At 33.4% G+C, this 16923-nt stretch overlaps 1 protein-coding gene across 1 annotated transcript; it reads left to right on the top strand.

Moving 5' to 3' along the window:
- Nucleotides 1–4133: 4133 nt before the first annotated feature.
- On the top strand, nucleotides 4134–5137 carry LOC141405174 (trypsin 3A1-like). Its single transcript, XM_073989248.1, has one exon. The coding sequence runs from the start codon at nucleotides 4157–4159 to the stop codon at nucleotides 5045–5047; it is 891 nt and encodes a 296-aa protein (XP_073845349.1). The 5' UTR covers nucleotides 4134–4156; the 3' UTR covers nucleotides 5048–5137.
- Nucleotides 5138–16923: the final 11786 nt, after the last annotated feature.

Here is a 16923-nt window from a genome sequence, read left to right as displayed (position 1 = left end):
GAGAACCTCAGTTCGATTTTTTTCTATAGAAAAAAATCCTGAGAACCTCAGTTCGATTTTTTTCTATAGAAAAAAATCCTGAGAACCTCAGTTCGATTTTTTTCTATAGAAAAAAATCCTGAGAACCTCAGTTCGATTTTTTTCTATAGAAAAAAATCCTGAGAACCTCAGTTCGATTTTTTTCTATAGAAAAAAATCCTGAGAACCTCAGTTCGATTTTTTCTATAGAAAAAAATCCTGAGAACCTCAGTTCGATTTTTTTCTATAGAAAAAAATCCTGAGAACCTCAGTTCGATTTTTTTCTATAGAAAAAAATCCTGAGAACCTCAGTTCGATTTTTTTCTATAGAAAAAAATCATGAGAACCTGAGGTACATTTTTTTCTATAGAAAAAATTTCCTGAGAACCTCAGTTCGATTTTTTTCTATAGAAAAAAATCCTGAGAACCTCAGTTCGATTTTTTTCTATAGAAAAAAATCCTGAGAACCTCAGTTCGATTTTTTTCTATAGAACAAAATCCTGAGAACCTCAGTTCGATTTTTTTCTATAGAAAAAAATCCTGAGAACCTCAGTTCGATTTTTTTCTATAGAAAAAAATCCTGAGAACCTCAGCTCGATTTTTTTCTATAGAAAAAAATCCTGAGAACCTCAGTTCGATTTTTTTCTATAGAAAAATAATCGAACTGAGGTTCACTGAGTTTTTTAGGATTTTTTTCTATAGAAAAAATCCTGAGAACCTGAGGTACATTTTTTCTATAGAAAAAATTTCCTGAGAACCTCAGTTCGATTTTTTTTCTATAGAAAAAAATCCTGAGAACCTCAGTTCGATTTTTTTCTATAGAAAAAATCCTGAGAACCTCGGTTCGATTTTTTTCTATAGAAAAAAATCCTGAGAACCTCGGTTCGATTTTTTTCTATAGAAAAAAATCCTGAGAACCTCAGTTCGATTTTTTTCTATAGAAAAAAATCCTGAGAACCTCAGTGAACCTCAGTTCGATTTTTTTTCTATAGAAAAAAATCCTGAGAACCTCAGTTCGATTTTTTTTTCTATAGAAAAAAATCCTGAGAACCTCAGTTCAATTTTTTTTATAGAAAAAAAATCCTGAGAACCTGAGGTACATTTTTTTCTATAGAAAAAATTTCCTGAGAACCTCAGTTCGATTTTTTTTCTATAGAAAAAAAATCCTGAGAACCTCAGTTCGATTTTTTTTCTATAGAAAAAAAATCCTGAGAACCTCAGTTCGATTTTTTTCTATAGAAAAAAAATCCTGAGAACCTCAGTTCGATTTTTTTTCTATAGAAAAAAAATCCTGAGAACCTCAGTTCGATTTTTTTTTCTATAGAAAAAAAATCCTGAGAACCTCAGTTCGATTTTTTCTATAGAAAAAAATCCTGAGAACCTCAGTTCGATTTTTTTCTATAGAAAAAAATCCTGAGAACCTCAGTTCGATTTTTTTCTATAGAAAAAAATCCTGAGAACCTCAGTTCGATTTTTTTCTGTAGAAAAAAATCCTGAGAACCTCAGTTCGATTTTTTTCTGTAGAAAAAAATCCTGAGAACCTCAGTTCGATTTTTTTCTGTAGAAAAAAAATCCTGAGAACCTCAGTTCGATTTTTTTCTGTAGAAAAAAATCCTGAGAACCTCAGTTCGATTTTTTTCTATAGAAAAAAATCCTGAGAACCTCAGTTCGATTTTTTTCTATAGAAAAAAATCCTGAGAACCTCAGTTCGATTTTTTTCTATAGAAAAAAAATCCTGAGAACCTCAGTTCGATTTTTTCTATAGAAAAAAATCCTGAGAACCTCAGTTCGATTTTTTTCTATAGAAAAAATCCTGAGAACCTCAGTTCGATTTTTTTCTATAGAAAAAAATCCTGAGAACCTCAGTTCGATTTTTTTCTATAGAAAAAAATCCTGAGAACCTCAGTTCGATTTTTTTCTATAGAAAAAAATCCTGAGAACCTCAGTTCGATTTTTTTCTATAGAAAAAAATCCTGAGAACCTCAGTTCGATTTTTTTCTATAGAAAAAAATCCTGAGAACCTCAGTTCGATTTTTTTCTATAGAAAAAAATCCTGAGAACCTCAGTTCGATTTTTTTCTATAGAAAAAAATCCTGAGAAACTCAGTCCAATTTTTTCTATAGAAAAAAATCCTGAGAACCTCAGTTCGATTTTTTTCTATAGAAAAAACTCCTGAGAACCTCTATAGAAAAAAATCCTGAGAACCTCAGTTCGATTTTTTTCTATAGAAAAAAATCCTGAGAAGCTCAGTTCGATTTTTTTCTATAGAAAAAAATCCTGAGAACCTCAGTTCAATTTTTTTCTATAGAAAAAAATTCTGAGAACCTCAGTTCGATTTTTTTCTATAGAAAAAAATCCTGAGAACCTGAGGTACATTTTTTTCTATAGAAAAAATTTCCTGAGAACCCCAGTTCGATTTTTTTTCTATAGAAAAAAAATCCTGAGAACCTCAGTTCGATTTTTTTCTATAGAAAAAAATCCTGAGAACCTCAGTTCGATTTTTTTCTATAGAAAAAAATCCTGAGAACATCAGTTCGATTTTGCCAATAGAAAAAAATCCTGAGAACTTCAGTTCGATTTTTTTCTATAGAAAAAAATCCTGAGAACCTGAGGTACATTTTTTTCTATAGAAAAAAATTTCCTGAGAACCTCAGTTCGATTTTTTTTCTATAGAAAAAAATCCTGAGAACCTCAGTTCTATTTTTTTCTATAGAAAAAAATCTTGAGAACTTCAGTTCTATTTTTTTCTATAGAACAAAATCTTGAGAACTTCAGTTCGATTTTTTTCTATAGAAAAAAATCTTGAGAACTTAAGTTCGATTTTTTTCTATAGAAAAAAATCCTGAGAACCTCAGTGAACCTCAGTTCGATTTTTTTTTCTATAGAAAAAAATCCTGAGAACCTCAGTTCGATTTTTTTTCTATAGAAAAAAATCCTGAGAACCTGAGGTACATTTTTTTCTATAGAAAAAAAATCCTGAGAACCTCAGTTCGATTTTTTTTCTATAGAAAAAAAATCCTGAGAACCTCTGTTCGATTTTTTTCTATAGAAAAAAAATCCTGAGAACCTCAGTTCGATTTTTTTCTATAGAAAAAAATCTTGAGAACTTCAGTTCGATTTTTTTCTATAGAAAATAATCCTGAGAACTTAAGTTCGATTTTTTTCTATAGAAAAAAATCCTGAGAACCTCAGTGAACCTCAGTTCGATTTTTTTTTCTATAGAAAAAAATCCTGAGAACCTCAGTTCGATTTTTTTTCTATAGAAAAAAATCCTGAGAACCTGAGGTACATTTTTTTCTATAGAAAAAAAATCCTGAGAACCTCAGTTCGATTTTTTTCTATAGAAAAAAATCCTGAGAACTTCAGTTCGATTTTTTTCTATAGAAAAAAATCCTGAGAACTTCAGTTCGATTTTTTTCTATAGAAAAAAATCCTGAGAACTTCAGTTCGATTTTTTTCTATAGAAAAAAATCCTGAGAACTTCAGTTCGATTTTTTTCTATAGAAAAAAATCCTGAGAACTTCAGTTCGATTTTTTCTATAGAAAAAAATCCTGAGAACTTCAGTTCGATTTTTTTCTATAGAAAAAATCCTGAGAACTTCAGTTCGATTTTTTTCTATAGAAAAAAATCCTGAGAACTTCAGTTCGATTTTTTTCTATAGAAAAAAATCCTGAGAACTTCAGTTCGATTTTTTTCTATAGAAAAAAATCCTGAGAACCTCAGTACTTGAAGTTTTCTTTAATCGAAAATGTTAATGAATGAGGCATTACAAGTTGTTCAAACCTTCAAAAGCTTATAAAAAAATTAATATGAAAATAAACCACAATTTTAATCTTTATGGAATTTCACTGAACTTGACTGGTTGACTAACACTGACAATATAACCCTGCCACCTGTTATTTCATAATTCCAAGCAAGTGTGATTTTTATAGCTAAATCAACAATTTAAGAGATAAAATTGTAAACCCTCCACACATGTATGCACCTAAACAAACAAGCTGCTTGAAAGCTCTCATCACGGCCGGAAGATGATAACAAAAATTGTTATCTGTCGAATATTTAAATGCAGAAACTTTATCACAAATCATATCATTACAACTCAGACATTTTGAGATAAAGAATAATTTCAATTCGGCTATGGCATTACAAGAATTGTTACTTGCGTTAATTTTGTGCATTGTCGGCTATAGGCAAAGTGTTGCCCAGCCATTAACTGAAACATCCTCTCCATCGGTATTTGGTGCAGCTGAGGATTTCAATTATGATGGTCGCATTGTTGGCGGTGAAGTAACTTCCATATTATCGTATCCCTTTCAAGTATCACTGCAACACCTGAAATCTCACATATGCGGTGGTTCAATATTGTCGCAAAATATCATACTGACAGCTGCCCATTGCATTGAAAATCCCAAAGATGTCAAAGAGTATCGTATACGTGCCGGTTCCAACTCACATTCTTACGGTGGTCAAGTGATAGGCGTTCGTCAAATTATCATCCATGAAGCCTACAATCACAAGGATCTTAACTGTGATCTGGCCTTGGTGTTGTTGAGCAGTAATCTTAAATTTTCCAGCCGCATACAAACCATAGCATTGCCCAGACATGGTGCCAAAGTTCCCAATAACGAAGAACTCTTTGTTAGTGGTTGGGGTTTGACAAGTGAAACGGGTGCCGTTGCTCCACTACTCAATCATGTTGCCGTCCGCTTGATGAGCCAAAGAGTGTGTGAAGAAAGTTATCGCTATGTTGCCCACATAACCGAACAAATGTTTTGTGCTGGCCTACCGGAAGGTGGTAAAGATAGTTGTCAAGGTGATTCAGGTGGTCCTTTGGTGGGTTATGTTACGGCCGCAACCTCATCTGTTGCCACAACATCAAAGCAATTGCCAACCCCAAAGCCCATACAATATGGCATTGTATCGTTTTGGTGTGGGTTGTGCCCAAAAGGGATATCCTGGTGTTTACGCCAATGTTTCCGCTCTACGACCATGGATAGATGCAAAGATAAAAGAAATGACAAATCTTAATTAGAATTTGTAGTTTAGTTGTAAAGTTATAATTAGCTGATGATAAGATAAATGTGTTGAAATGAATTATGAGTTGATGCTACTGCTAACGGGGAGAATAAATTTGAAGATTTGTGCAAATAAATATTTTATTAACATTTTTATATAGAACAAGAAACAAAGGTGTTGCGAGGTTAGAGCACATCATAGAAGAACAAGTGGTCTTCTATTGCAAGATTTGGTTGTCTCCTATAGAAAGTGCTGGAGGTCTCTTAAAGGAAGACCTGGTGGTATTTTTTTCAGAAAATCTGGAAGTCTGTAGAAGACCATAAAGTCTTCCTGTGACTTCTGCATAAGTCCTGAGGTTTTCATGATTTTTTTTCGATAGAAACAAATGGTCGTGAGGTGCTCATAAGGTCTTCTGGAAAAAAGAAAATAGTCCTGAGGTTCTTAAGATTTTTTCCTATAGAAAAAAAAAATAGTTCTGGGTTTCTAAGGAATTTCTTCTATAGAAAAAGATGGTTCTCAGGAATTGGTTTCTCTAGAAAAAATAGTCCTGAGGTACTCCCGATTTTTTTTATAGAAAAAAAGAAAATAGTCCTGAGATTCTCAGGATTTTCTTCTATTAAAAAAATTGTAATATGGTTCTCACGATTTTTCTGAGTGAACCTCAGGACTATTTTTTCCACAGAAAAAAGTAATTTTTGCACAGAAAAAAGTAGTTTTTTTCTATAAAAAAATAGTAATTTTTCCTATAGGAAAAATAGTAATTTTTTTCTATAGGAAAAATAGTCATTTTTTCTATAGAAAAAATAGTAATTTTTTTCTATAGAAAAAAATAGAAATTTTTTTTCTATAGAAAAAATAGTCCCGAGGTTTTCTTTTTTTATAGCAAAAAATAGCCCCGAGGTTTTAATATTTTTCTATAGAAAACAAATAGCCCTACGGTTCTCTATAGCAAAAAATAATCCTAAGGTTCTCAGGACTTTTTTCTATAGAAAAAGTAGTCCTGAGGTTCCAGGATTTTTATACCCTCAGCCTTTAGGCTAAAGAGGGTATTTACACTTTGATACGACCAAAAATGTGCCTCATCGAAATAATGGTTTTAGACCCCAAGTATGTTTGTACGATATCCGTTTCAGACAATTTTGAGTAGATCTAGCAATGTCCGTCCGTCTGTCTGTCCGTCTGTCTGTCTGGCTGGCTGGTGCGCACGATAACTCTCGAACGGATCAATCGATTCGGTTCAAATTTTGGGTATCGAAATATTTTGTCCAGATTCGATTTAAGTTCGAAGATAGGCCATATAGGTCCACTCCTTCAGGTACCTCCCCCACAAATGTTAAAAAATTGTCGCAAAATTTGTGCGCACGATAACTCATGTTGGGAACAACCGATTGTTTCCATACTTTGCACATCGTGTAATTTCTACCAAACTTATATGAGGTTCCAATATGGACTCAATCGGTCCACTCCTTCGGGTTCCTCCCGCACAAAATTTCGGAAAAGTTTAGTTTAGGACCTGGTCTCGAATCGCTTTGATTTTTGTTTAAGCAAGTTGTATTCACTGTCCTCTATACGACGCTGTAAATTTCATTAGGGGCAAGTCCATACTTCCTGAGAAAATAGCCTGAAAGTTACAAAAACCCTATGACACCGTGTGTAGTGGTTGGAGCGCAAGATAACTCTCGAATGGATCTGCCGATTCGGTCCAAAATTTGGCTTTCGTAATATTTTGACCAAACTTAGTTCAAGTTTAAAGATGGATTATATAGGTCCACTCCTTCCGGTACCTCCCCCACAAAAGTTCGAAAATGTTCGGAAAATTTGCGCGTACGATAACTCTTGAAGGGAGTAACCGATTTGGTCCATACTTTGCACATTATGAAATTTCTACCAGACTTAGATGAGGTTTCGATATGGACTCAATCGGTAAACTCTTTCGAGTACCTCCCACACAAAATTTCGGAAAAGTTCTGTTTAGGACCTGCTCTCGAATCGCCTTGGTTTTTGTTGTAACATCTTGTATTCACAGTCCCCTATACGAAGGTACAAGTTTCCTCAGGGGCAAGTCCATACTTCCTGAAAAAATAGCCTGAATGTTGAAAAACAAACCCTATGACACCATGCTTATGGGTGGAAGCGCAAGATAATTCTCGAACGGAAATGCCGGTTCCGGCCAAAATTTGGCCTTCGTAATATTGTTTCCAAACTTAGTTTAAGTTCGTAGATAAGACATATCGGTCCACTCCTTAAGGTACCTACCCCACAAAAGTTAAAAAATATTCGGAAAAATTGTGGGCACGATAACTCTTGATTAGAGCGCCCGATTTGGTCCATACTTTACACATTCTCATAATATCTACCGATTAGATCAGGTTCGAATATGAACTATATTTGTCCACTCCATCCCGTACCTCCCACACAAAATTTTGGATAAGTTCACTTTAAGACCTGCTATTGAATCACTTTGATTTTTGTTGAAGCAACTTACATTCGCTGTCTCAATTACGATGGTAAAAGTTGTTTCAGGGGCAAGTCCATACTTCTTGAGAAAACAGCCCGAAGGGTGTAAAAACCCCTGTGGCACCCCCATGGTCTATGTCGGTCCATTCCTTTAAGTACCTTTTCAGCAAAATTTTTGAACTTTAATCCTAATCAACATTTTTGTCGTTTCATACGAGACCAAAATTTTGAAACCCCCTAAATACATAAGTTTTTTGTGAAAAAAAGTGTTTCAATTTGTACAGGCTGAGGGTATATCTCTGTCGGAAAAGCCGACTGATATTTTTTACTTGTTTTCTATAGAAAAAATAGTTCTGGGTTTCTCAGGATTTTTTCTATAGAAAGAAATAGCCCTGAGGTTCTCAGGATTATTTTCTATACACAAAATACTACCAAATTTGAGTGTGTATTTCAAATTTGGTTTTTTTTTTTTTTTTTTTTTTTTTTTTTTTTTTGAAGCAAAAGCAAAGAAAATAATATTTCCAAAACTAAAGTTTTTGTGTGTTTCGAACGCACACATTTTCGTTTCGAAATACATAAACAGGCTGTTAAACGTTCATCTTTGGTACCCGAAGGAGTAGACAAATATACTCCATATTTGACCTCGATCTTATATCTGGTAGTATGTGTGAAGGATGGACCAAATCAGTCACTCCCATCAAGAATTATTGTGCCCACAAATTTTTCGAATATTTTCGAACTTTTGTGGAGAAGGTACCGGAAGGAGTGGACCGATATAACCCATCTTCGAACTTAAACTAAGTTTGGACAAAATATTACGAAAGCCAAATTTTGGACCGAATCGGTTGATCCGTTCGAGAGTTATTGTGCGCTCCAGCCAGCCAGACAGACGGACGGACATGGCTAAATCAACTCCAAATTGTCTGAAACGGATTTCGTCCAAAACCATTGTTTCGATGAGGAACATGTTGCCCTTATGAAAGTGTATATATCCTCGTTAGCATAAATGCTGAGGGTATAAAGAATAGCCCTGAAGTTCTCAGGATTTTTGTCTGTAAAACAAAAATAGTCCTGAGGTTCTCAGTTTTTTTTTTTTCTATAGAAAAAATAGTCCTGAGGTTCTCAGAAATTTTTTCTATAAAAAAATATTCCTGAGGTTGTCAGGAGTTTTTTTTATAGAAATAAGTTTCACAGAATTTTTTTTTTCTACGGAAAAAATAGTCCTGAAGTTCTCAGGATTTTTTTTCTAGAGAAGTCAGGACTTATCTTATACCCTCCACCGTAATATGGAGAGTATAATTAAATTTGGCATTCCTACATCGAAATATTCGTCGGAGACCGTATAAAGCGTGTTTATTCTTGATCAGGATAAAATTCTATGTCGATATAACCATGTCTGTCCCTCTGTTGAAATCAAGATACGGCTCGCAATTGCTTCTAGGATGTTTTGAATTGCAAATGGGCTATGTCGGTCTGCGTTTTGATACATAGCCCCATAGAACGGCACCTCCCAATTTTCGGTGTTTTGAAAGTTTTAGCCCCAATATCACACCGAAATAGCTGAAATTTGGTATTAAGTCTTCCTTAGGTGTATAAAACTTTTTCCCAGAAGTTTGCCGGTATAAACGACGTATAATCATGGGTTCTACAATCCTATTATGAGCTTGGAATATTATCTTGTTGCGCGTCTGGATTATTAGAAAAATTCAAAAAACTCCGAAATTCCGGCTTCAACATGTCAGCATCAAGTTTAGGTGGATGCAGTGGATATATCGAAAAATCATGCACTAGTATCATGTTGCCCATGAAGTATTCTGTGATTTTTTCTTTAGGCAAAGGTCTATAAATTAAAAAACTTGTTGGCTTCAACCCATTTTTACCCATTTTTCTACATTGGTACCAGCGCAGCTTCCATGTAAATTAATTTTAATGATCGACATTATGGGATCCCTCCTAAAACAGTTAATTTTAAAGAATTTCAGTCATACTATATAGAATATGGTAACAGTTCGCAAGTTCTGAGTGGGTGAAACTCGGATTCATCGATTGTAAAAAATTTTTAGTTTTTACCATATATCACGAAAAATTTCTAAAATTGTCTTTTCTATTTCAAAAAAATTAAAAAAAAAAAATTATGCTACATCAATGATTTTTGGTACATAGATTAAGAAAAAAATCGGCATTCCAAATCAGTTTTTGTAACTAACTTTGATCGTTGCGCGCAAAAGATGTAGGCATTTTAATTTTGATAATTAGAAAAAATTCTAAAAAAAATCGCGGCTTAATATAATAAGCTGCTATATCCTATTACTGTTTATAAAATTGTTACCCTTTGCGATGATGGAAAATACTTATGAAAAGTCTCAACGGATTCGCGAAAAATCGAATTTCTTACAAAGTTGTATGTATTTACAAACATATTTTTAAAATAATAGCGCTTGTACTTACAAAAAATATATTAAAAAATTTCAACAGCATCCATACACTGTGAGAAATAAAATGATGCCTAAGTCATGCAGCTAGGAGATATAATATTCATATTATTTGCAAAAAACACGAAGAAGATATGAAGAAAAATAAAAATCATGTTATTCTAATTTTAATTTTTTATGGTTTTATAGGAAAAAAAATTTTTTGAGTTCTTTGTCTATTTCATCAAAATTTATCCCAATAGTGAAGATATTCCGTTGCAACTAAATGATGGCTTATAGTTTTTTTATTAGCGAACATTTTTAGATCATTATATTATATCACAAGGACTTCCAATTGGGATATAAAATTAAAATAAAGTAAAAGTAAATATTAAATCCGAATCGTGGTTTTTAAATCAATACTTTTTCCGAATCGTGGATTTTAAAAGATATTTTTCCGAATCGGGGATTTTTAAAAGATATTTTTTTGAATCGTGGGTTTTTAAAACACATTTTTCCGAATCGTGTATTTTTATTACTTACTTACTTACTTACTTATTTAGCTGGCCTTTTACAGAACATTTGTTCCATAAGCCGAACTAAGAAAAAATCTCCAATCCTCTCTGTTTGCTGCTGTATTTTCCCAATCTGGGATATGTAGCTTTGTGATGTCTCGTTTCACTTGTTCGCTCCAACGAAGCTTTGGCCTTCCAGATCTGCGAGAACCTCCATGCGGCCCGTATTTATACGCCTTTTTAGCGGGTTCATCATCACTCATTCTTATAACATGGCCTAGCCATCGCAATCGTTGTATCTCGATTCGTTCAACTATATTGATGTCATTGTATAGTTGATACAGCTCGATGTTCATACGACGCCGATATTCGCCGTCAACACAGATTGGCCCGTAGATCTTTCGAAGAATTTTTCTCTCAAACACACAAAGCACTGCCTTATCTGCTTGAGCAAGTACCCATGCTTCGGAACCATACATTAGCACGGGTAGTATCAGTGTTTTGTACAGTGTTATTTTTGTTTGACGAGAGGTGGCTTTATTCCTAAACTGCTTACTCAGCCCAAAGTAGCATCTGTTAGCCAACACTATTCTTCTTCGTATTTCACAACTGATGTTATTTGTTGTGTTTATGGCGGTGCCGAGGTAGACGAAGTCCTTTACTACCTCAAAATTATAGGTACCAACATTCACAGATGGTGCGGTGTTTATGGACATATTACGCGTCGATACCATCAACTTGGTTTTTACGCCGTTTACTGCCAGACCAACTTTAGCAGATTCTCTTTCGACTTTTGCAAAGGTGTCAGTTACTTCCTTTACCGATCGACCCATGATGTCAATGTCGTCGGCATAAGCCAGTAACATGTGTATTTTTATTATTCTATTATTATTTCTATTTTGTCCGAATCGATGATTTTAAAAATATTTTTTCGGAATCGTGAATTTTTAAAAGATACTTTTTTTTTCGAATCGTGGATTTTTAAATTATATTTTTCTTTAAATCGTGGATATTTAAAACATATTTTTTCGGAATTGTTCATTTAAAAAAGATACATTTTCCGAATCGTGGATTTAAAAAAACTCGAATGGTGGTTTTTTAAAAAATATTTTTTTCCGAATCGTTAATTTTTAAAAGATAATTTTTCCGAATCGTGGATTTTTAAATGCAATTTTTTCCGAATTGTGGATTTAAAAAAAAATCCGAATCATAGAGTTATAAAAATTATTTTCCGAATCGTGGATTTTTAAATGTAATTTTTTCCGAATTGTGGATTTAAAAAAAATTCCGAATCATAGAGTTATAAAAATTATTTTTCCGAATCGTGGATTTTTAAAAGATATTTTATCCGAATTATGGATTTTAAAAAAATCCGAATCGTTGTTTTTTAAAAGATATTTTTTTCGAATCGTGGATTTTTGAAAGATATTTTTCCGAATCGTGTATATTTAAAAGATCTTTTTTCCGAAGTTTAGACTTTTAAAAAATATTTTTCCGAACCGTGGATTTTTAAAAGATATTTTTTTTCGAATTGTGGATTTTTAAAAGATATTTTTTTCGAATCGTGGATTTTTCTAAACCTTGGATTTTTAAAGCACTTTTTTTGTGACGTGGGTTTTTAAATTTTTTTCTGAACCGTGGATTTTTAATTTTTTTCTGAATTATGTATTTTTTCAGAATCGGCGATTTTTAAAAAATTGTTTTGGATCGTGGACTTAAAAAAAATGTTCTGAATCATGGTTTAAAAAATGTTCTGAATCGTGGATTTTTAATTTTAATTGAGGATTATTAAAAAAATTTCTGAATTGAGGATTTTTTAAATAATTTTTTTTTTCTAAATCATAAATGTTTAAAATAATTTCTGAGTTGAGGATTTTTTAAATATTTTTTTCTAAATCGTAGATTTTTTAAATATTTTTTTCTGATTTTTTTAAAATAATTTTTCCGAATTGTGGATTTAAAAAAAAAATCCGATAATTTGTAAAATATATTGTAAATAAATAAATAAAAAAAATCCGAATCATAGAGTTACAAAAATTATTTTGCCGAATCGTGCATTTTTAAAAGATATTTTATCCGAATTCTGGATTAAAAAAAAATCCTAATCGTTGTTTTTTAAAAGATAATTTTTTCGAATCGTGGATTTTGAAAGATATTTTTCCGAATAGTGGATATTCAAAAGATCTTTCTTTCCGAAGTTTGGACTTTAAGAAATATTTTTCCGAATCGTGGATTTTTAAAGATATTTTTTTTTTCGAATTGTGGATTTTAAAAGATATTTTTTTTCGAATTGTGGATTTTTAAAAGATATTTTTCCGAATCGTGGATTTTTCTAAACCTTGGATTTTTAAAGCTATTTTTTTTGTGACGTAGTTTTTTAAATTTTTTTCTGAACCGTGGATTTTTATTTTTTTCTGAATTATGGATTTTTTTATTTTTTTCTAAATCGGCGAATAATGGTTTAAAAAAATGTTCTGAATCGTGGATTTTTAATTTTAATTGAGGATTATTAAAAAAATTTCTGAATTGAGGATTTTTTTAAATAATTTTTTCTAAATCGTAGATGTTTAAAATAATTTCTGAGTTGAGGATTTTTTAAATATTTTTTTCTAAATTGTGGATTTTTTAAAAAAATCTGAACTTATGATTTTTTAAATATTTTTTTCTAAATCGTGGATTTTTTAAATATTTGTTTCTGAATTTTTTAAAATAATTTTGTTTCGAATCGTGGATTTTTTTTCGTTTCGGGCCCTTGAGGTCACCTTGCGAAATCTTGCCTCACTGAAGCTCACCCAAGGATTCCATTCAGCTTTCCTCACTCACATCACTCTTTTAGTTATTGAAATATCCCTTAATTCCCAAAACGTATTAAGTTAATCCAACTGACCTTGTTATATGTTCTTCTCTTTACCTTTCTGAGATTAAATACCACTAAATTGGTGGAGTGTTCCTAGTTTAAGAGTTGAATTTCATCCAATTAATTTTCTAGGGTTCCTATGAGGCGTTGCCTTTTACTTTTCTACGGAACTTGAAATTGTATCGCCTTGTGATCATTCGTCCGATAGCCTCCAGCTTGTTATAGACGTATACTCTATATTTTTAAGAATGAGATCTATTACTGCCTCCCTTGCCCTGTTCTGGAAAGTGGTTGTATTTCACCTATTGAAAAATTACAGATTATTAATTAAAATGAACTCGAATATGAACTCTCCTCTGACGTTGGTGTTACTGCTTCCCTAGTGAAAGTGATGAGAATATCCATTACCAAACTGCATCTGCTCGATGTGCACCAGTTTGCGCCAAAAATTAGTTGGTCGAAGATGGACTATATCGGTCCACTACTTCCGGTACCTCCACACAAAAGTTCGAAAATGTTGGAAAAATTTGTGCGTACGATAACTTTTGAAGGGAGTAAACAACATTTGGCCTTAGTAATATTTTGTCCAAACATAGTTTAAGCTCGAAGATAAGCCATATCGGTCCACTCCTTCAGGTACCTCCCCCACAAAAGTTCAAAAATGTTCGGAAAAATTGTTCGTACGGTAACTATTGAAGGAGTGGCCGAAATGGTCCATACTTTACACACCCTAATATATCTACCAGATATAGATCAGGTTTGAATATGTACCATCCGGTACTTCCCTCAAAAAAATTCGGATTAGTACACATTAAGACCTGATATCGAATCACTTTGATTTTTGTTGAAGCAACTTGCATTCGCTGCCTCAATTACGATGATAAAAGTTTTTTTTCAGTGGCAAGTCCATACTTCTTGAGCGAACAGCTCGAAGGTTGTAAAAAACCCCCGATGGCACCATATGTAGTGGCTGGAGATCCACTTCCATAATGGTCAATGTCGATCCATTCCATTCCATTTTTGGGAAAAAATTGTTTCAATATACTCAGGCTGAGGGTATATCTCTGTCGGCAAAGCGGACTGATACTTTTTTACTTGCTTCTATAGAAAAATGTCCAGAGGAACTTAGGACTATTTTTGGTATAGAAACAATTTTATAAGAACATCAGGACTATTTTTTTTTCTATAGAAAAAATGTCTAGAGAACCTCAGGAATATTTTTTATAGAAAAAACATTTTGGAGGACCTCAGGACTATTTTGTTCTTTAGGAAAAAAATCCTGAGAACCTGAGGACTATTTTTCTACAAAAAAAAAACTCCTGAGAACCTCGGGATTTTGATACCCACCAGCATAAAATGGAACGTATAAATAAATTTGTCATTCCGTTTGTAACACATCGAAATATTTATCGGCTCCTGAGAACCTCGGGATTTTGATACCCACCAGCATAAAATGGAACGTATAAATAAATTTGTCATTCCGTTTGTAACACATCGAAATATTTATCGGCTACCTTATAAATCATGTATATTCTTGATTAGGGTAAGTCGATATAACTATGTCAGTTGTTGAAATCAAAATACGGTTCGCAATTTTTAAGATAGAGCTTTGTTATTTGGTATAGAATTTTCTATTATTTCTATGACGTTTTTTTTGCAAATGGGCTATCGGTCCAGATTTTGATATAGTCCCCACAGAAGACACCTCCCGATTTTTGGGTATTTTGAAAGTTTTAGCCTCAATGTCACACTGAAATGGGTGAAATTTGGTATTTTATCTTGTTGGGGGCATAAAACTTTCCACCTGATATTTGTAGGCATAGGCCCACGCCTTCATATGGCCCCCATAGAACGGTACCACCAGATTTTCGGTATTTCGTAGGTTGTGGTAATTTTAGTATTTAGTCTTCGTTGGTGGTATGAAACTTTTCCACAGAAGTTTGTCGGTATAGGTTCACTTTTCGATACAGCACCCACAGAACGGTACCTCCCGATTTGCGTAATTTCAAAAGTTGTAACATCACCACCGTTGTGCAATGGTATGCACACCCGCCTTGCACGCTGAAGGTCGTGGGTTCGATTCCCCGGCCAGTCAACAACATCAAAATTTTCAACGGTGGCAAAATACCCCTATTGGCTCCATTTCCTGAGTTTTTCAGCCATGTAAAACTTCTCTACAAAGTGGTGTCTTAAGACATGCCGTTCGGACTCGGCGATAGACAGTAGGTCCCATATCATTGAGCTAATATGAATCGGGGTGCACTCATTGATATGAGAGAAGCCTCCCTTGTCCCATATGGGATGTTTTTGGAACAATTATAATCATATATAACATCAATATTCCACCGAAATGACTTACATTTGTCATGTAGTCTACGTTGGAGGTAAAAACCTTTTCGACTGAAATTCGTTGGTATAGGTCCACGTTTCGATATAGCTCTCATAGAAGGGTACTTCCCGATTTTCGTAGTTCTGAAGGTTGTGATGTCAATATCCCACCGAAAGACTGAAATTTATTATTTAGTATTCCATGGGGTCATAAAAATATTCCAGAAGAGAATTATTAGTATAGGTCCACGTCTTCCTATATCCCCCATAGTACCTCTTGATTAGCCACATTATTTTACCGAAATTACTGAAATTTAGTATTTAGCCTTCTTCATAAACGAAAGGAAACAATTTTTTCCTTTTTAAATCAATCCCAGCAAAAATTCGGATCCGTTAGTCATTACGTAACCCATTACAAAGTAATGTAAGCAAGCCTCTTTTCGCATTACAAGTAATCTGAAAAGTAATGGGTTACTTCTTAAAAAATATACAAGGCAAACCTACTTACTTTAATCCTCACTAAGTAATGAGGACTGTGGTACTGTGTGTGTGTGTGTGTCCGACTATAAATCGTAGGGTTGTGTGTTCAACGCTTACCGTCGGCACGCGAGTTTTTGTTAATTAAAAATAACAGTTCGTGGTGCACATGTGCACTGCACATTTAAGTTCTTAAGCAACCCTTAATATTCGTGTGCGTGGCACAGTGTGTAGTGTCTTTGGCTAGAAATCAGATGGTTCGTGGGTTCAATTCGGGCAGACAGCGGAATAAAAGAAAGTAAAATAAGAGTAAGAAGTGTGATGAAATTAAAAACAAATTCTCTACATCAACTGTTCTACTTACCTTACTTTTCAACTTCTAGTGGCCACAGAATAACTAGTTATTCTAGTGGTCATAAAATAACTAGAAACTGAGTGTGACATGCCCTTGTAAAAATAATGGGGAAGAAAGGGGGTTTGTGAGTAGTTACGGCTGCCAAAAATCCCTTACAAAACCCATGATTTTGGGAGGACTTTTTTTGCTGGGATATAACTCGTGGTAGAGGGTACAACAAATACGGCCCGGCCGAACTTAATGCCGTTCGTACTTGCTTTTCTGTAGAAGAAAAAATCGTGAGAATCTCAGGACTATTTTTCCTTAGGATTGATTCTCAGCTTGGTTTTTTTTTTTTTTTTTTTTTTTAAAAAGTAGTCATGGGGTTCTCGGGTTTTTTTTTCTTTAGAAAAAAATCATGAAAAACTCAAAACTTTTCTTTTCCTTTTTTTGGGTAGAAAAAAAAATTGATAGAACCTCAAGTCGGTTTCTTTCCATAAAAAAAAACA

This window comes from Musca autumnalis, unplaced genomic scaffold (genome assembly GCF_047663935.1).
Source record: "Musca autumnalis isolate F117 unplaced genomic scaffold, ASM4766393v1 scaffold_5, whole genome shotgun sequence".
Taxonomy (NCBI): domain Eukaryota; kingdom Metazoa; phylum Arthropoda; class Insecta; order Diptera; family Muscidae; genus Musca; species Musca autumnalis.
The sequence above is the reverse complement of the archived record's forward strand: the minus strand, read 5'-3'. Positions and strand labels throughout refer to the sequence as shown.